The sequence below is a fragment of the Coturnix japonica genome, chromosome W (genome assembly GCF_054131305.1).
Source record: "Coturnix japonica strain WE chromosome W, WE-NBRP24, whole genome shotgun sequence".
Lineage (NCBI taxonomy): Eukaryota > Metazoa > Chordata > Aves > Galliformes > Phasianidae > Coturnix > Coturnix japonica.
Window position 1 is genome coordinate 6,136,056 of NC_140701.1, and position 18,927 is coordinate 6,154,982.

Sequence of the window (18,927 nt, forward strand, 5' to 3'; positions counted from 1 at the left end):
TGCCATACGTGGAGAGTGCTTGCCTAGCTACTGTTGCTGTATTTCTCATGTGTACCACCGTAACATGACGTGCAAGTCCAGCCCTCACTGCAAAATGATGTGGTGTGAAAGTCAGGAGGGATTATGAGTACTCTTGGAGTGGTTGGCTCTTTCTTTACAGAAATCCTCATCTTACTAGCTTCTCCCAGAGTGCAATGGCTTCCTGAGTCTTAATTTGTCCTCTTACCATTGCACTCAGAAAGCTTTTCAGGGTTCCTCTACCCCAGGGTTCCACTGGCAGCACAGAACAATCCCATTTTAAGGACATGTTGAATGTTAAGTGCTGAGTGTTGAGCATTGTGGGACGCAGATTAGACCTTCTTGCTTAAAAGAAACAAGTGCTGCACACCTTGGAAACCTATAGAAAACTAGAGTAAAAAGGGCTGATTCTGCCATCTCATTATCTCAGTATTTGTGGTGCACGCTGAAATCCTTATTTGAAGTGGGCCAAAGCTCCATTGCATTTGTGAGAAGTTTTGAATCACCTGGTTGGTCTAGGCCATGTTTGTTGTCTTGCTAATAAGCAAGCCTTCTGATCTTCATCAAATCATTGCGGTTGGAAAAGACCACAAAGATCCCCACATCCAGCCTCAACCCATCCCACCATGCACACTGCCCACGTCCCTCAGTGCCACATCTCCATGGTTATTGAACACTTCCAGGGATGGTGACCCCACCACCTCCCTGCAAAGCTGTGCCACCACATCACCATTCCTCTTCAGAAGAAGTTTTTCTTAACATCCAATTTGAACCTTCCCTGAAAATCATCAGTCAAAACAGGGGCTGTTGAAGGTGGGCGGAGAGAATGATGCTTCTGCAGTCAATACAAGCAGGGAGATCAAATGTAGAGTGTATCAACTGCATTCTTGCATTGGCTTGCTGCCCTGCTCCCTCGCCTTCAGTGGACTGCAGTGCTGGTGGTAGAGCTGTGGTGTGAATCCTGGGATTGCACGTACTGCAACGGTCAGCAGTACAGGAACTTGAGCTGAACTTACCCTCCTGGGCAGCTGCTGCCACTCAGAATTCAGACAGCATGCAGAGGAGAAAGTCATGAAGGAAGGGAAAGGGATGGCAGCAGAAGGCTTCACAGAGTGACAGCGGGGAGGAAGGAGATGGGGGACAGGTCATGGAAGGGTTTGCCATGACTGCTGGGGAGCAGGAGCCTTCCCGGTCACCTGAGCTGGGTATGCCTGAATATGCTTGCATGAATGATCTGAATGAGTGGTCTTCCATGTCTCCACTGCAAATAAAAGGCAATGTCAATCCCCCTCACACCTGCTAGTCCTGCATTCATGCTTGGAGCCTCTGTCTTGGTATCAGCATCAGGACCCTGGGATCTTTCCTTGGACCCAAACAAGCATAGGAAGCTTATTCAAAATTGCTCTGCTGTTAGAAGCTGGCTAGCACTAGAGAAGTCCATGATGTAAGTGCGTCAGAAATATTCTGCACTTCTACAGCCTTTTGTAGGGCAAACCATGGAATAGAAATGGAAGCCCATTTATTTAGGGTTTATCTGTTCTCCCACGCCTCAAATAGGAACTAGCATGAACGCTCTCAGCAACCAGTTGTTGGTAAAAGGAGAATCAGATAAAACAGTCATTAAAGTAATCAATAAAAGATTCAATGTATCAATCGATCCCACTTAGCAAAGTGATTAACTGAATCACCTTAACTGAAGTGTGTATGCCTAACTAATTACACTTGCTATCTTTCTGATGCTAACTCCATTTGTTGACACAAAGGGTAAGGTGGGCTTTAAACACTTTCTTCTATATGTGTTAGGTATTAAGAGGAGATGACCTCAGCCAGTTCTCTGAAGAATCAGGGGTTGCTGAGAGTAGAAAACAATGCTTTATGCATAAAACCGAGCTACAAAATCTAATGTAGGCTAACTATTCACCATATTAAGGGCTATATCATTACCATAGGGTAGAGTCAAAAGATGGTTTTCTGCTCTTAAATTTCTATGGTTTCCTGATTTTGAGGTCTTCACTTCATAATTGAGCTGTACTTGGCTGATTTCCAGTGTAGAGTGAAGCAATATCAAAAAGACAGACAGATGAAGATCTGTCATTGTCTTCATTAGAAGAAATCTGAAAATTAGGAGTCCTAGCTGATAGTAAAGACTACCCAGAGGGATGGGATGACCATAGGGACTGTGCTGAGGATGCATTATAATGTGTGATAAACACTGTAAAGCAGTGTTGCTCCAGGAAATGGTCCAATACAACATAGAAGCAACTTTTAATGTCTTCCAGTCACAAGCTGTTCATATCTAATGTATATTTTACCCAATGTTTTCCAGTTCCAGAAGCAGAGGATGCCTTTATCAACAAGCAGAAGGTGCAGAAGGAGGTGAAGGCTGCACCAACAGAAAATGCCACGCTGAGCTGCGAGGTGGCCCAGGAGAAGACGGAGGTGAAGTGGTACAAGGAGGGGAAACTGATCACCTCGAGCAAGAAGTTCAGGGTGGAGTCAGAGGGCAAACAGCGTCGGCTGGTGGTGAGCCAGGTGGAGAAGAAAGATGCAGGGGAGTACAGCTGCGAGGCTGCTGACCAGAAACTCACCTTCAAGACTGATGTCACAGGTGAGAGAAATTGTTTCGACTGTATTGAACCCCCCAACAAAGAAGGAGGGGAAAGTTAAGTGCTTTGACACATTCAACCCCAGCATTCAGTGATGTAGACGGTGCTTAAATTCTGTTTAATTCATATAGTTTTCTGTTTGCCTTCTGAAGCTATGAACGCAGAGGACTTGGGTAGCCTCAGCTTAAGACAGGCTGGAAATAATTCGGGAATTTCCCTGGGGATCTCAAGTAGATGCAATGATAGCAAAATGAGAAGTCAATAATTTCAGGGGAAATTAAAGAATATTAAAGATATCTTCAGGGCACAAGCACACCCCTGCAAATGCTTCTTCCTAAATAGTCTCAGAGACAGCATTTGGTCACAATGCTAGAAGGTGGCATTGGTGGTTTCTATTAAATTAAAGAAACCTGCAACTAAAAAGGTTTTCCCATATTGTCTTTTGTTTTCTTCTCTATAGCAGGTACAAAAGAAATGCTTAAAAATAGAAAGGCTTCAAGCTGGTGCTTTTCTTTCCAAAATGGAGGAAGACAGGCGTTCTATTTATGAGGAGAGTCTGATAAGAAAGTGGAAAAAGGCTTTTTACCAGGGTCTATAGCAGCATAAGAAGGGGCAATGGTTTCAAAAGTGAAGAGGGTAGACTCAGTTTGGACATGAGAAAAGTTCTTTATGATGAGGGTGGTGATACACTGGAACAGATTGTCCAGTGCAGGTTGTGGGTGACTCATCGTTGGGAGTGTCCAAGGCCAGGCTGGATGGGGACCCTGGGCAGCCTCATTTAGTGAATGATGTCCCTGACCATGGCAAGAGGTTGGACTGGATGATCTTTAAAGCTTCCTTCTATACCCAAACCGTTCTATGATTCCATAGGGGAAACCATTTTATTACTGCCTCTGAAAACTCAGGAGATATTAGAACTTTTTTCAGAAATAAGTAGGTGAGAAAAATACATTTCCTCACTATGACTTAATCACAAACAGAATTTAACCTTGACCCTCACCTGGCTTTTGCTGGCAAAGCAACTTACAGCTGTCAGCTTGTTTGGACAATTTAATGCCTGTCCCCTTGTATGAAACAGACTTTTCAACGACTGCGTATGATGGTGTGCTGCTGGACAGTGGGGAAAGTGGTGTTTTTTAATTTTTGAAGATTTTGGAACATGATACTGGTGGAAATGAAAACAAGTTTAGGGCTATTTAAGCTGTTTTGGTCTGGCAGGGAGGAAGTTCTTCACTGGCAATTGATATAGTTCAGATGCTGGCATTCAGTTCATAGCACTGTCAGGAAATGTGAGTGGGAAAGCTGTCCTCAACGGTACAGTCCAAAGACTAATTTGGGCATTTGGGGAAGGCTGTGTAGAAAAGATTCATGTCTTAAATGTGCCCGTTTGCCTTCAATTCCAGAAGCAGAAGATGCTTTTATCAACAAGGAGAAGGTGCAGAAGGAGATGAAGGCTGCACCAACAGAAAATGCCACGCTGAGCTGCGAGGTGGCCCAGGAGAAGACGGAGGTGAAGTGGTACAAGGAGAGGAAACTGATCACCTGGAGCAAGAAGTTCAAGGCTGAGTCAGAGGGCAAACAGCGTCGGCTGGTGGTGAGCCAGGTGGAGAAGAAAGATGCAGGGGAGTACAGCTGCGAGGCTGCTGGCCAGAAACTCACCTTCAAGATTCATGTCACAGGTAAGACAGGTGTTGTCTGAAATACAGCAGAGATCAGTAAAGTAAAATCTAGTTTCTATTATACAGTGATCCAGTTGCAGTAGTCTGTGCTGAGGTTTTTCCCCTATACTTGATTGCCTGGGTTTGTAGCAAGTATTTGGATTTAGTATGGCACAAAGACCTGTTTCAGTCTGTCTGTAGAATAATAATTACTGATATATGTACAATGGAAGCAATATTCAAGATATTATTCAAATCTCTCCTGTGCCTGAGATCCCAAACTGTAATTCTTGTTCACCGAAACATTTGACTAAGCTAAGTATGTGCAGTGAGGCTGGAGTGCATGTTCTACGTGCAGCCTTTCGTGGCAGGAGAAGCAGGAACTTCTCCTAGTAGTACACTGCCTTTTTACTATGCCTTTATGTTGGAGGCTGCATCTGGATAGGTGAGTCTGCTACTCACAGTAAGAGACCTGGTAGAGCTGACTATTCCCAGAGCTCAAAGTAAGATAGATATCTGCAAATCACACACAAAGAACAAAGGACTGCGTTGGTGAGCATATTTCCTTTGTGCCTTTGACAGTCACAGTTGTGGCAATGGTAGAGGCCATGAGGAGTCTGTTGAGGTAGCCAGGAGTACTGTTCTGGGTCATGAAAAGGCAGCCAGTGGTTTGACTAACACATGTTTATGTGTTTTGATGTTTCACAGTGGGTCTTAAGCAAAAGGAACTCAGGTTTTGGTTGCCTGCAGGACAGATGTTCTTTTGGGTTCAATATGTTTGCATAGTGACTTGCAACCATGGGACTGGTGTTCAAGGACCCTTTTGGTTCCTTCAGTTCCTAGGTTCTTTCTTGCCTAGATTTGACACTTTGTTTCAACAGAAGAGCTGATATTCTCTAGTGAAGGCTATTAGTTTGGGCACAAGTGGTAACCTAAACCTGTTCCAACCTGTACATACAAACCTGCAAGATGGTCTCATTTCAGTCCTTCTGTTTTTCTTTTCTTCCCTCAGAGCCAAAACCTGTGTTTATAAACCAGGAGAAGGTGCAGAAAGAGGTGAGTGCTGCCCTGGCAGCAAGTGCCTCCCTCAGCTGTGAAGTAGCACAGGATCCAACTGGAGTAAAATGGTTCAAGGATGGAAGACTGCTTGCCTCCTCCAGAAAGTTCAGAATGGAATCTGTGGGCAAAACACGGCGTCTGGTTGTGGAGCAGCTGGAGAAGAAAGATGCTGGAGAATACATCTGCGAGGCTGCTGGCCAGAAGATGACCTTCGAGCTGGAAACAACTGGTGAGCATTCAGAAATTCTCAGCCAGGATTTTGTAGCCTTGTTGTGAACTGGGTGTTAGGGTGAAATCTCAGTTTTCTTTGCACCTGACAGTGTGAGAATTTGCTCTGGCACTTTGTGTACCTCCCCAGTGCTCAGCTGTTCCTTCCCTTACTTGGGGATAACGTCATTTATTCAAGGTGATGTCCTAACGGGCTTGTTAACAGTCCTCTGCAGTGCTTTAAGCTGTCATATGTCAGCCAGAATTTATGCATGTTCTATAGCCATTCCTACATGTTGAAAACACTGCACTGTGCTTAAGCTTCAGCATATGTTCCAGTAAGTACAGTACCATTAATTCTAGGGAATTGGGTGAATTAAGCATAGATCTGAAGGCTGCCTTTGCCCAGTGCAGAGATGGAAGGACTAATGTAGATTTGACTTGATATTTTCCCTTCTAGGATGGGAAGGAGCTCTGTCAAAGTAAAAAAGTGGGCATTACTTCCCAGGGAAATAAGAGAAGTCTCATTATTCACAGGCGGTGAACTCTCATTTTCTCTCTCAGTCTGCAACCAGGCTGGGTTGCTGTTTCAGTACTGGCTGTTTTATGCAGGAACTCTGCTCCTGAGGTTAATCCAAGTTGTATCCAGGCCCTTCAGAAGGAAAGGGAAATAGCAGCACAGAAATATGGTCTGGTTCTGACATAAAGAAGTGCAGACCTGGAGAGTTAAATGGATTGTGTGATGTTCAAGGGACTTTGAAGCAAAGATGTCCCCTAGGTAAGATTTGTGGCTGACATTCCCCATACATTGTGGGCACACAAGCTAAGGAGAGACTAGTGATGAGCATGCAGAGAAGCCAATGATTCAGACAGGTTTGTAGTGACACGACACTGTAGAGTTCTGTCTAGTTCTCCTTGGCATAGTTTGGAAAATAAAGATGAGGTGATGGTGGTAACCAATATGGCTTCCTCAAAGTCAAGCCATGCCTGACAAACTTGGTGGCCTTTCATGATGGAGTAACAGCATCAGTGGATAATGGGAGAGCAACTGACATCATCTACTTGGACTTGTGCAGCGCATTTGATCCTGTCCTGCATGACATCCTGGTCACCAAAGTGGAGAAAAATGGTTTTGATGGATGGACCAGTTGCAGGATAGGGAACTGTCTGGATGGTCACACTCAGAGAGCTGCAGTCAATAGCTCAGTGTCCAGGTGGAGGGTGGTGTTGGGACCAGTGTTATTTAACATTTTTGTAGGCAACATGGACAGTGGAATCAAATGCAGCCTCAGCAAGTCTACAGATGACACCAAGCTTAGCGGTGCTGTTGATGTGCTAGAGGGAAGGGATGCTACCCAGAGGGACCTGGACAGGCTGGAGAGGTGGGCCCTTGGCAGCCTCATGAACTTGAGTGTGGCCAAGTACAAGGCCCTGCACCTGGGTCAGGGCAATCCCAAGCACAGCCACGGGCTTAGAGGAGAATGATTTGAGAGAAGCCTTGACCCTGAGGAGAAGAGTTGGTCTGGAGGGAGGTGTCCCTGCCTATAGCAGGGGGATTGGAACTAAATGACCTTAAAGATTCAGTCAGTTCTATTGTTTTTCTACCCTTAATTTTGCTTGAAAAGTTTTAGAATAAATGAGATTCTGGTTTCCATGAAAACTGTTTGCAGGGAGCTCCATTGTAGCTAGTAAGTCTATCTTTAAGTTCAAGGGCAATAATGCATTGACTGTGTTGAAAAGGGAAATGACTCAGGAATGGATGATGGTTTAGAATAAAACATAATCCTACTTATTTTCTATGCAAATATGTGTAAGGAAAAGATGCTGCACTCAGTTCTGGAAATACCCTGACAAATATATCTCTACTGTTTCACAGCTGGAGATATCAAGATTGTTAAACCACTGGAAGATGTGGAAGTGAATGAATATGGGAGTGCATCTTTTGTCTGTGAGATTTCACACGATGAGGTTCAGAGCCAGTGGTACAAAGATGACAACAAGTTGAAGGCTGATGACAACATTAGAATGCAGCAAGATGGTAGGGTGTAAGAGGGGGATCTTTCTCCTGAGTGGGGGGTGGGTTGGAGATCAAGCATATAAGACATCTTGTCACGGGTTACTTAGATTTACCTATGCCCGTGACAGGGGAAGCCACCCCGTGGGCCCCCCTCCCGGGGCCCGGAAAGGAGGGGGAAAAAGGGAGTGGGATAAAACAGCGACAATCTAAGGAGGAAAAACTTATTTTACTAAATATGATTCCGAAATACAAGATAACACAATATAATATAATTGAGGCTAACAAATTGAACGAAACAGAGAGAGAGAGAGTCCCCGAAAACCGAGAGGCCTACTGTGAACTCTAGGCGACACGGCTGGAACGCTTCCCACTCTCCGAGAAGTTCGAGAGAAGAAGGAGGGCACTCCAGCCTGGGAACGAGATTATACAGCATCCTGGTCCCGTGACTTATCATTAACCCTGTTGTTCTCTGGGATATGTAGTCTTATTCTGTGGACTGCACATTCAGTAGAAGTATCCATACTTTACATGATGTTATGATGTGGAATACTGATAGCAAAATTACAAAATTACAAAACCATGACAGCAAGTTTGCTGTCCCTCTTTGTTCTCGGGTCAGTAGGCCCTGGATATCTTCCCAGCACCTCTCTAAGTCAGCCTGGAAATGTTTGCTCGCAGGAAGTAACCCCATTGCAGTGCCTGAGACTAATGATGCCTTTTTCCCCCCTTACAGCACGCAGCCTCTGTGAGAGCAGTGGAGCAGCAGCTGTCTGCGCTATGGCTGCTGAACTGCATTTCTCACCACCTGAGGTCCCTGAGCCCACGATATTGGAGAACATGCTGCGCTACAGACTCTTGTTTGGATCCCTTTTCTAGCTCCTGTGTGTGCTGGCCATCATCCTGCCAGCTTTCAAGTCCCCAAAGGCAGTAAGTAGCGCTGTGTGAGATTGATAGGAATGCTCAGGCAGTCTGCTGGGAGGGAACTGCCTGTAGCTGTTGCCTACGGCAGTGTGCCCCAGCACTGCTGAGAGTGCCGCACTTGGTTCTGTCCTTCCTTCCGCACGCCAGCAGCCTTGAGCTGCCAGCTCATCCTATCCTGCAGCTGCTGCTGCGCCCTATGAGCTGCCAGGCAGAGGGTCCACCATCCCAGCATGGACCGCCTTGCTAGAGAGGACTTTAGGCTCTGGTTTGCATGGGTTTTTTGGGAACTTGACAGATGTGGAGTTTCTAATGTGCCCTGAGGTCAGGAAGGCGATTTCCTGTGCTGGTCTCCCAAAGCTGCTCGGTCAGGTGACTTGAGCTCCCAAAGCAGCTGTCAGCCAGTTGTTAGAAAGCTCCCTGACTGTTTCCCAATTGCTTCTTGCAGGACTCAGAGGGTTTTGAGTCTAAGACGTGGGAGATGGTGAAGAAACCCAAGGCAAGTGCTGCTCAGCTGAGAAGCAAGAAGGAAAGCAAAAAGAAACAATAAGGGCTTGAGCAGGAAGGCACAAAGGACAGCAGAATCACCTGGAACGCTTCCTCAGAGGTGCACCAAAGGACACACACTGCGTGGTCTGGTTTTCAGGCCTGGCCGTGCTTTCCCTTTCATGGACTGCGGAGAGGAACTAAGGAAGCTTTGTCTTTAGTCATTACCAGTATCCCAACTATTTGATTTCATATTGAAATGTATTTTTGATGCATTTTGCATCTCTCTATTGCAAATAAAAGCAAAACAAACATTTGAATGGTGGTGCTGCCTCTTTCATTAGCTGCTCAAAATGTGCCTGGCTCAGGCTGGCAATCTCAGGGTCCTGATGTGGTTGGCTTCACGTCCCTCCTGGAAATGGAGCTGCTTGTCCCACGTTTCCGTGTTGGTGTTCCCAACTGGTGGCCTTTCAGCCCATCTGGAACTGCTGGTGATGAACTGTGAGCATCCCTTGTTCTCCGAGGGCTGAGAGAAACAAAAGCAGCGTGGGAGGAAGAAAGGTGTCCCTGCGCCTTGAGCTTGTCTCTATTCTGTACTTCTGTAGATACTGTATATCTAGAGCTTGTTCTTTGAGAATGATGACTGCTTTGTTTGATGTGTGGTTTCTGGCCCTCATTCGTCCTATTAATGCGATAGAACTGACAAACTTGTTTGTGTTTAGGTTGTTTGTATGCTCTATTTCTTATTTTCTCCGTATATGCACTGTCCCCATGATTTCCTGTGCATGTGATGAATTCACATGACAATAAACAAAAGAGACACTCTCCATTTCTTAGGAATGATGCTTAGGTTCAGGTACAGATGAGCTTCTTAGTTTTAGAGGCTTCAGGCTTTGGAGACTACCTTGGTTCGAACAGCAGAAGGCATCAGTGTTCACTTCTCAGCAGCACCAATCTACAAACCTGAGTAATAGCTGCTTGTTGCTCTGTTTCTGCAGAGCCTCGCAGCTCCCCATGCACTGATTACAGCCTTTGGAAAGGCAGCCAACTCACTTTCCTTGGGAAGCCACACAGATGTGAACCGTAATAGCCCATTGACTTTAGAGATGATTGAACAGGACTCTTTGATTAAAGGATACTGTCAGATGCGTGCTTCCCCCTCTATTATCTGGTGCTCTGTGTTGGAAGCTTGAAGCTAGCACATCTTGCTCTGGCATTTTCTGTGTGTCCTTTTCCAGTTGGCAAGCTCTGACTGCTAGAACCCAAGATGCTAAAGCAATATTTAGACTCAAATGCATTTAATGAAAGGAGGCAATCTGTGTGTGTGCGCTTTCTCCAATGAGACTGGCACTGTTCCCTCGTGTCTTTACCAGATAACTAGACTTTATTTCCCATGGCTGAAATATGATCTGTCATCTGCCCTGAAGGAAACAAGCTTTGTAGCTTAGGATTCCTTGTTAGTCCAGGTGAAGAAAGCTTTGCCTTCGGTGCCCTGCCTGGATTTTGGTCTTGGTGTAAAGGCTCTGACTGTGACATTCTGACTGCTGTTTTGAGGCTTACCTTTTGTCTCGCACGTGATAAGGATGAAAATTTAGCAGAAATACCTTTTCAATGGTTCAATACATGCTGGTGATTCTGTGATATCTTCTCCTTTTTCTGGTGTGAATAATTGTTGTTTAGTGTTGGTTTTTGTCCTGCTGTTAAAATGGGGGTGTTTTTTCTCTACAAAGCCTGATTTAAGCACTTAAGCTTATAACAACCTCTGTGGTAACAGGCTGTGTGTGGATTCACACTTATCCAGAAACACATGCAGAGGAAGCAGGGATGGTGCTGCTCAAGTCTTACTAAATGTAGGCTCAGCCTGATATAGATGCATTCCAGCGGAGATACCCAGCACTTACGTATTTTTGCTTTCACATAAATGCCCGAAATGAGCTGGGCATCAGCACGTTGTTAGAAAGCTCCCTGACTGTTTCCCAATTGATTCTTGTAGGACTTGGTTGGCTTTGAGTCTAAGACCTGGGAGATGGTGAAGAAACCCAAGGCAAGTGCTGCTCAGCTGAGCAAGAAAGCCAAGGAAAGCAAAAAGAAGCGATAAGGGCTTGAGCAGGAAGGCACAAAGGACAGCAGAATCGCCTGGAATGCTTCCTCAGAAGTGCACCAAAGGCAACGGACTGCGTGGTCTGTTTTTCAGGCATGGCTGTGCTTTCCCTTTCGTGGACTGCGGATTGGAACTAAGGAAGCTGGAAGGGAAGGGCTTCCAATGCATTAGCAGCAAAGAGGACTTCACCTATTTGGGACTTGATATATGGCAAGAGCTGAAGACACTGCATTCCTTTAGGGTCTGTCTCTTCAGGGCCAGGGACAGTCTAGTGTTAGCCTGAAATATGGCTAGAAGGGTCTGGAGAGAGGTGGCGTCGTAGCCACAGAGTCTCTGTAAGGCATCTGGAGCTTCCTGATGCCAGCTCACTGCTTGGTTTGTTTGATCACAAATGAGTCAACGGGAGGAGAACCTGATGTGTTAGGTGCCCCAGAGCTTGCAGTGGCTTTGAAGAAAAGGGTTCTGTGGTGGGGCTGCAAGTCTGCCATCCTTTTGCATACACAGACTGCCATCCTCAATTGACAAATGCATTGTGAGCCCAGGTCCAGCAGCAGTGCTGTGCTGTGTCTGTTCTCTACCAGAAGACTAGCAGCACATTTGCTGGAACCATCAGTGTGAGAAGGACCGCGTTTGCTTCTCTCCCTTGCTGTTGGTGGATGAGTCAGGTGGGCAGCATGAGGAGAACAGAACAAAGCATGCGAGACAAAAGCACTCCGAAGTTGCTTGGAGATCTCAGGACAAAGAAACATGACAAAAATATCTCACACCAATTACATATAATCTTTGTTTCAAATTAAAACAAAAGTAACTTTTTAAAAGTCATTCTGCCTCTTTCTGTTTACTATGAAAGCTTCTTGAGCTCTGTAGAAACACAGGGATATCCATGGCCTGTTCACGAGAGTGACGTGTTTAGGGGAGGCCTTTCAGCTCCTTCGATCTGTGTGAGGGTGGTTGGCTCAAACTTTCAGGCATGCGTGAGTCTGTGCTTGACTTGGAAGCAGCAAAATGTCTGCCAGAACACCTCCACCTTCCTGGAAAGAGGAAACGGTGCAATGTCTTAATTAATTTGCCTCTCATGAGGGATGTTGGCTCCAAGAGCCCCCATGGAGGTAGCAAAATAAAGGCAGTGTTTGTTAACAGGATCGGGGGATTAGATGGGGATTCAGTCGATTGATAATGGGGATTTCTGTAGGCCCCATGGCAAGTGTAGCTGTAGCAGGGAGCTGCCTGGCAGCCACTTGGACTGCAGGAGGAGCGGTGAGCTGGGTGAGCTCTGGCTGGTGTTACTTGGTTCCCTCCCCAGAAGAGGAAAGGAAAGAAAGACTGTGCAGTAAGTCCTCAAATTCCCAGGCATCTATCTCAAGCAGTTTTTCTCTTCCATTTTTGACTGTTCAGGCAGGTCTCCCTCTCTGACCACATGCTGTCCCGTTCACAGTGCATCCTTGTGCTCCTCCAGTGCAAGCTGCATGATCCCTTAAGGCAGGCTCGTAAGCAGCTCGTGACCCGAGTTCCAGTTCACATAGTTCAATTAAATCCCTATTAATCCTGCTCAGACCTAATTTTCTTTCATTCTCATACATGTGCTTCTCTCTGCTTTAGAGATGCTCTCTGCTGATGTTCCCCACTGGCAGCAGCGGAAGAGCCAAGGCTGTCTGTGAAAAGAACCAATACTTCCTTCTTGCTGCTCTGGAAGTTTTGAAGCCAAGATTCTTTCCCAGCCTGGTGTAAAAAACATGAAAAGAGCCCTTTGGTGCCTGGGTGCCAGGGAGGGTCAAGGCTCCGTGTGGTGATACTTAAGGAGAAAGCAATGAGGCTGTAGGAGGGGAGGAGGTGGTCGCTGCCTCTGTTCACGGAGGTAGTTCTTCCAGGAAGGTGTTCTGTTGCTCACAGCGTGTTCCTGCAGGGATCAAGATGACTGTATTGATTTTGTTTGCTTCTGAATCTCATGAAGCATTGGACTGACTGCAGCGAGGAAGTGGGATGATGAATGGAGAGTGCTGGAGTTTGGATCCTGGCTGCTTGTTTGGTGATGAGGTTGGCTGCCAGGTTTGGTGCTCTGAAAGGATCTGACCCTCCTCATCCTCAGACCAGAAGGGATGATTTGGCTGGGGCCGTCCCACAAGAAATACGGAAGCAAACCAGTGTCGGCTTTGGTGTGTCTGAAACTGCTGCTGACTGCAGGGCAAAGGTCCTGCTCTCCTCCAGAACCTGTAGCTTGTGGCTTTGAGCAGTTCTTCTAAGTTTATGGAGTGGTTTTGTGGCTTTTGTTAAGTGGATCAGAGCAGTCGCTGGTCAAAACGTCCCTTGTTTGGGCTGGCAATTACAGGGTGATGATCCTGTTGGTTTCACATCTCTTCCTTTAAATTCAGCTGCTTTTCCCATCTTTCATTCTTGGTCTTCCCAAATTCACCGCCCACCCCAGTCTGTCACCACACATCAGTGCTGTGCAGTCCCCACCTCTGGTGATGTTCACTTCCTTCCCCTCAGCTTGTGGGGTTTCACTTGGAGCCCGAAGGCCCTTGTGTGGCTCTGGAGCTTTCTGTACCCTGTGTGAACAGCAGCTGGCTGCAGCCAAAGGCCCTCAGACTGCAGCTGGAGCAGAGCCCAGTTGATTCCTGCACAGCCTGGGTCCAACCCACCTGCCAAACACAGAACCATGCTGCTGTGTGAGAGCCTCCAGGCCGGAGAGAAGGATCTCAGCATTAGTCCCCCCGCTTGGCAAACCTAAACCAGCCCTAAGCTCATAACCATGGGTTCCTGATGCTGGCCATGCTAATTGCTTGCTGTCACATCCACACTCTTTGCAAGTCTGCCAAGCTCAGTGATTGTTAATGATAGAATTCCTGAGCTGGAGGGTCCCTGCGAGGACCACTGAGTCCAGCTCTTGGCTGCACGCTTCAATGGCTCCAGGTGGGGATGGCAAAAAGCTGATTGAGTTCCTGAAAAGATCAGAGCAAAGGCTCTGCTGCATCTGTCTGCGACTCAAACACCACCACTGTGTTATTCATATAAATAATTCCTACAAATATAGTTGGAATTTGCAGCGAGCAAAGCGCAGCTCACCTCAGGAACAGAATCAAAGGCTGGCACAGTCTGGAGCACACACCTCTGCCTGTTTTGCTGTTGCCCGGGCAGATTGCAGCTTGATGACATCCAACAGCAAAGCAGTTCTCCTTCAGCAGGTATCTTCTGAACTCACAAGCACCTCTGCACTGCAGAGCAGCCCTGTGTTTAACAAGGCTGTCCATCATTCACACTGGTTTCAGATCTGACATTCCTCTCCTAGCACCCAGGACCGATGCTTAGTCACTTCCCCGTGAGGAGGAATGACTTAGCATTAGGTAGTAAATGAGAACAGGATTCTTTCCTATGTTGCTCCCTTATAAGCTCAATAACCACATGCTGCACGTGGGTAACAAGAGCCAAACAGGAGCCATTCCATCCCAGACTACACCTGCAGATGTCTCCACAAGGTCCGTCTGAAGAGACTCACAGCTGAAGGTCCTGGGACTGCTCTTCCTCTCTCCAAACACACGGTAGCTGAGGAAAGCTCCCTATTAGCTGAAGAGACCAATTTCAGGACCTTCACTGACTGGAGGAGACACTGTGGGACACAGGTGTCCCCTCCCACTCACCCTCTCTCCACAGCCGACCATGGTGCAGCTCTTGAAAAGATGACGGAGCTGTCTAAATCAAACCCTAGCACTGACTACATAAACAAATACATGGACTAGCTGCATGAAGAGCAAGCAGCAGACATTGCAACAGCAAGACAAATGCAACCTCAAAGATTTACTAACGAAGAGTCAAAATGCTACATTTCCATGGGAAGCCTAAAACGGATCAACTCAGGTGTGACAGTGGCTCCCAAGGTGGTTCTGCTCCACACATTGCTGGTGCACTTGCTAAGACACCTCATCTTTGGACACTGGGAAAAGGGGAAAACATTTTGCTACTGGTATGTCATTCTTGGGAATGGGAAAGAAAGTGAGTGTGGGACTTGGGTCACATCACTGCAGCCTATGGAGAGCCCCTGGGGTGTGTAGCTGCCCTGCAGCACCGCACTGCCGCTCCACTGCTCCAACAACACCTGCAGCAGCTGTGCACATAAAGATGGCAGACTACAGGGAGTGCCATGCAGGTGCTGCAGGGCTTCATCCCCTAAGCCTGCAGTATCAGCAGTGCCCAGCTGGCTTTGCTGCACAGCCTTATCACCTGAGAGTCTGCAGACTTGGGGGAAAAGCTCAGCAGCTGCGCAGCTGCCGAGGTTCCATGCCATGCCCTGGCCTGCACACAGCCCGGCTCTCCCTGCTCTGCTCTCCCAGTGTTTCCCGCAGCCCCTGTGCTGTGACCAACACGAGCAGGGCTCGGGCCCAACGCCCGCTCACATCCCCAGCAGGCAGAAATAGCACATGACAGAAACCCAGCCTACCTGCAACCCCCAGCAGCAGTTCAATCCTTCATTTCTACACTTGTGCTTCGTAACACCAAACCAATAACGACAGGACGAGCATCTCTTTGAGTCATTTTATACAAGTATTTGACTTACAGAGATATTGTTACAGTTTCCTGAGTATTGGAAATTACAATACAAGGAAATTTCCACAATTAACTTCATACAGTATTTTACCATCCAGTGCTGCTGATCCCTGTTCATGTCCTTGTTCAATAGAGCAATACACAAACAGTGATGCTGGAAGAAAATGAAGACACCACAAGAATCAGGGGCTGGAGATACCAACAGAACCAAGAGCTGAATTCACAGACAGAGCACAGCATGTCAGAATGATGCAAACAAGACAATTTTAACAGGCTTTTTTTTTTTTTTTTTCTTTTTCTGGAATAGAAACACATTAAAATATCAGCTCCCGCTGCTTGATCAGATGAAGACATGACGCATTTACTGTGCAGCTTCATATAGGAACACCTGAGCTACCTGGAGCAATAAGGCTTTGTTAATTCGTCCATCAGCAGCTCAGCATCTCATTCAGTTTTTCATGTCATTTTCATAAGGCAAACAACGAAACAGAAGTTACTTTCATGTTTGAGAATTGGGATTAGTTGGCAGCTACATACGAGTATGTATTTGTTATGCAGCATGAATTCACACAGACCAGGTTGCTCAAGCAGTGCCGGGAGCAGTAAAGTCATTCATCTCAGCTGGAAGTCCAATATTACCTGGGGTAGCAGATGCTGTGGGGTTATCCACAGCATCCACAGGATGTTTCCTCCACATCCCCATAAAGAACAGCAAAGTGCACCAATGGTTCATAGGAACAACGTTTTATTTCTATAGAACATGATGTAGAAAAACCAACAGACTTGTTGGCTTACAAAGCAAAACGTGTAAGTAAACATTATTTCAGACTTCAAGAACGTCGCCAATTGAACACACTAGCAGGTTTACTTTCCTGTTTGGCCAAATGCAGCATTTCACAGACTGCTTTTCCCAGCTGACTCTTTGTTTGCGGTACATTAAAGTAAGTTCTGGTGCTTGGGATATCCAGCCCACTTTCCCCATCCAATACAGCAGGAAAGACACAAACACACCACTTAAATTAAAGAAAGAAAACATGGAGTAAGTGGAATCCGAGACTGCAAAAATATATACAAGCATCTGCCTTTTTCCTGAACTAAGCATTTCAACCATAAAAATATTCAACAGCTGTACCCTATAGAACTAGGGCTAAGGCTATTTCAATTAGAACTGCTTTGTGTTTTAAAAATACAGGGCTGAAAGCCTTTTGGGTGATATTTATACATCCACGGCATGTCTAGGTTCCCTACGTGAATCATAAATCATTATGCAGAACACAAACTAGTTGTCTTAGCTTAATCTTGCATTATCCTGTTTAATTTCACCTCTCCTGTAAATATGTTAGATAACTAGATTTCACTGTCAGAATTAACATAAACAGAATATTCATAAGGCTTTTTTCTTCTCCTTCTGAGCTGTATACGGAAAAATACCCATCCAGTGCGTTGGAATAGGCAGATCTTCCTCCTAGTAAAACTGTGAAGCAAGGATAGCTTTCACCGCCAGTGAGAAGGTTTCTGAAAGTGCTCGGCAGAAATCCAGAGTTTACATGGATAAAACCTCAGGATAACATCCATTTACTTACACGCAACTATTGTTAAATAATCCAAGTCAAGTCTACTTTACTATGAAGTGTGCAACAAGCAGAAGAAGCGAAGAAGAACATCACGCTGAGTTCACATTCTTCAAGGTGCAAATCCCAGCTATTCCTGCCCCAAACCTTCTGTTTCTTCAGTTGCAAATAACAGCTTTTCCTTCAGCTGCTCATAATTCTTATAGGCTGGAAGGTCCAAGCGATTGAAACTGAAAACAAAGAGAAACCTTAAGTATTGAACAACAGTTTAAACCACCAAATATCCATTAGGAACACAGGCATATGAACTGTCCTGTTCAGAAGGAAAACTGCATTTGTACCCTCTAAAACACCTGTATCTTGACATGCACTTGTCTATGAAAGTGAGAGTTAAAGCACAACAAGCACCTGAGCAGCGATAACTTTCCAGAACTGGCAATGTATTTAGTAACAAGTCTCACCTAATCTCTCTTCTGTATCTGAAACTTAAAATCTGAGCATCTTCACAAAGCACCAGCGTAACTGAGAAACTGAGCAGAAGCTACATTTCCTCCAGCCAAGAGGGAGCATGAGCGTGGCTATTTATTTTCATTGCCAAGATCGAGCGTGGTGATAATGAAAGATCAATCCCTTTAAAAAACCCTCTTTAAAAAAAGGACAACCTTAAGTACTAAAAGTAGCTTTACGTTTTTAGTGGTGTGCAGATCCATGGCGTTTACAATGGAATCAGCTCCACAACAAAACTGCTTTTCAGAAGTTCAACTATTACTCAGCAGAGCTTACTGCCATAGCCCAGTGCTTTGCTTTCACACAGTCTCAGACACTTCCATATCACACCCACTTCCTAAAATCTCAAAGTAGATTTCCATCCATAAGAACAGAACCACAGCAGAGTTTGATCCGTCGTACTTACCAGGTGTGACTTCCAGGTAACCAGTTTTCCTTTCCAACTTTCTCAATGCAAAATTTTTGGGGTCTGTTGCTCCCTGTACAAAAATCAAACAATGAATTCTTAGGTCTAACTGCCCGTGTATACCAGTAGGTAATACATGACAACAGCGCGTGAAAACAAGACTATAACTACTAGCAGAGCACAAAGACATTTGTCTCTCACTACATCCCTCTGAAGAAATCCACGTAGTGAAATGCATAAATATGAAGCGGTTTTCAAAGAAACTCAACCACTGAATCACATCGTTGGTTTGGTACTGGAAGGAATCTCTGGAGTTTACCTAGTCCTGCCACTCTGATCAACCAAGGATACCCAGAGCAGGCTGCCCTGCCAGGACCACGTCCAAACCATGGATCAAGTCACTGCTGCAAGGCGTGTTCACATTCCATCCATCCCTTTTTCTATCACAGCTCTACCAATATGCAAGACTCAGATTCCATATAAATTCATTAAAAAATACCCTTAAACACACAGCTTGGTCCTTATTAAGAAAGAAGGAAATAACATGAGCATAAAATGCATTAAAGAGGGCTCGTTACCCATGAGGTCAGCAAATCCTCCTACTGGTAATCTGCACGTTCCTGTAACAAACTGTAGAAATCTCATTCTCTTCTCATTATCTATTTATTTCCCAAACTGAAAAATAATAATTAACATTGATGTCAAGTTTAATATTGAAATGTTCACTTCCCCATCCCCCATGGGGAAGCTGGATTAACAGTTATCATTTACATTTACATGCTACTTATCTGTTGAGTAATTCTGACTATTGCTCATTAAGCTGTTGCTGTGTTC

General features: G+C 45.6%; 1 protein-coding gene and 1 long non-coding RNA gene across 3 annotated transcripts; one reads left to right on the forward strand and one right to left on the reverse strand.

The window, feature by feature from the left end:
• Window positions 1-5,245: 5,245 nt before the first annotated feature.
• LOC146754407 (obscurin-like protein 1) lies at window positions 5,246-9,289 on the forward strand. The gene is made up of 4 exons (XM_085527625.1): window positions 5,246-5,570; window positions 7,425-7,586; window positions 8,299-8,492; window positions 8,932-9,289. Exons 1-3 carry the CDS (start codon window positions 5,252-5,254, stop codon window positions 8,439-8,441), a joined length of 624 nt encoding a protein of 207 aa, XP_085383751.1. The 5' UTR covers window positions 5,246-5,251; the 3' UTR covers window positions 8,442-8,492; window positions 8,932-9,289.
• A 7,048-nt stretch (window positions 9,290-16,337) lies between these two features.
• LOC146754408 (uncharacterized) lies at window positions 16,338-18,771 on the reverse strand. Of its 2 annotated transcripts, XR_014939056.1 has the most exons (4): window positions 18,672-18,771; window positions 18,094-18,166; window positions 17,193-17,410; window positions 16,338-16,622 (listed from the first exon to the last, which is right to left on the reverse strand). It is a non-coding gene; the product is annotated as an uncharacterized LOC146754408 (long non-coding RNA). The 2 variants fall into 2 exon arrangements; XR_014939055.1 differs by lacking the exon at window positions 18,672-18,771 and having other exon boundaries at window positions 18,094-18,232.
• Window positions 18,772-18,927: the final 156 nt, after the last annotated feature.

What these genes read in the sequence shown, in the direction of transcription:
- LOC146754407 (XM_085527625.1), top strand. Translation starts at nt 5,252, where the DNA reads ATGGTCTCATTTCAGTCCTTCTGTTTTTCTTTTCTTCCCTCAGAGCCA. An exon ending in CTTCGAGCTGGAAACAACTG is followed by an intron (nt 5,571 to 7,424) that starts GTGAGCATTCAG and finishes ACTGTTTCACAG; the next exon opens with CTGGAGATATCAAGATTGTT. An exon ending in CATTAGAATGCAGCAAGATG is followed by an intron (nt 7,587 to 8,298) that starts GTAGGGTGTAAG and finishes CCCCCCTTACAG; the next exon opens with CACGCAGCCTCTGTGAGAGC.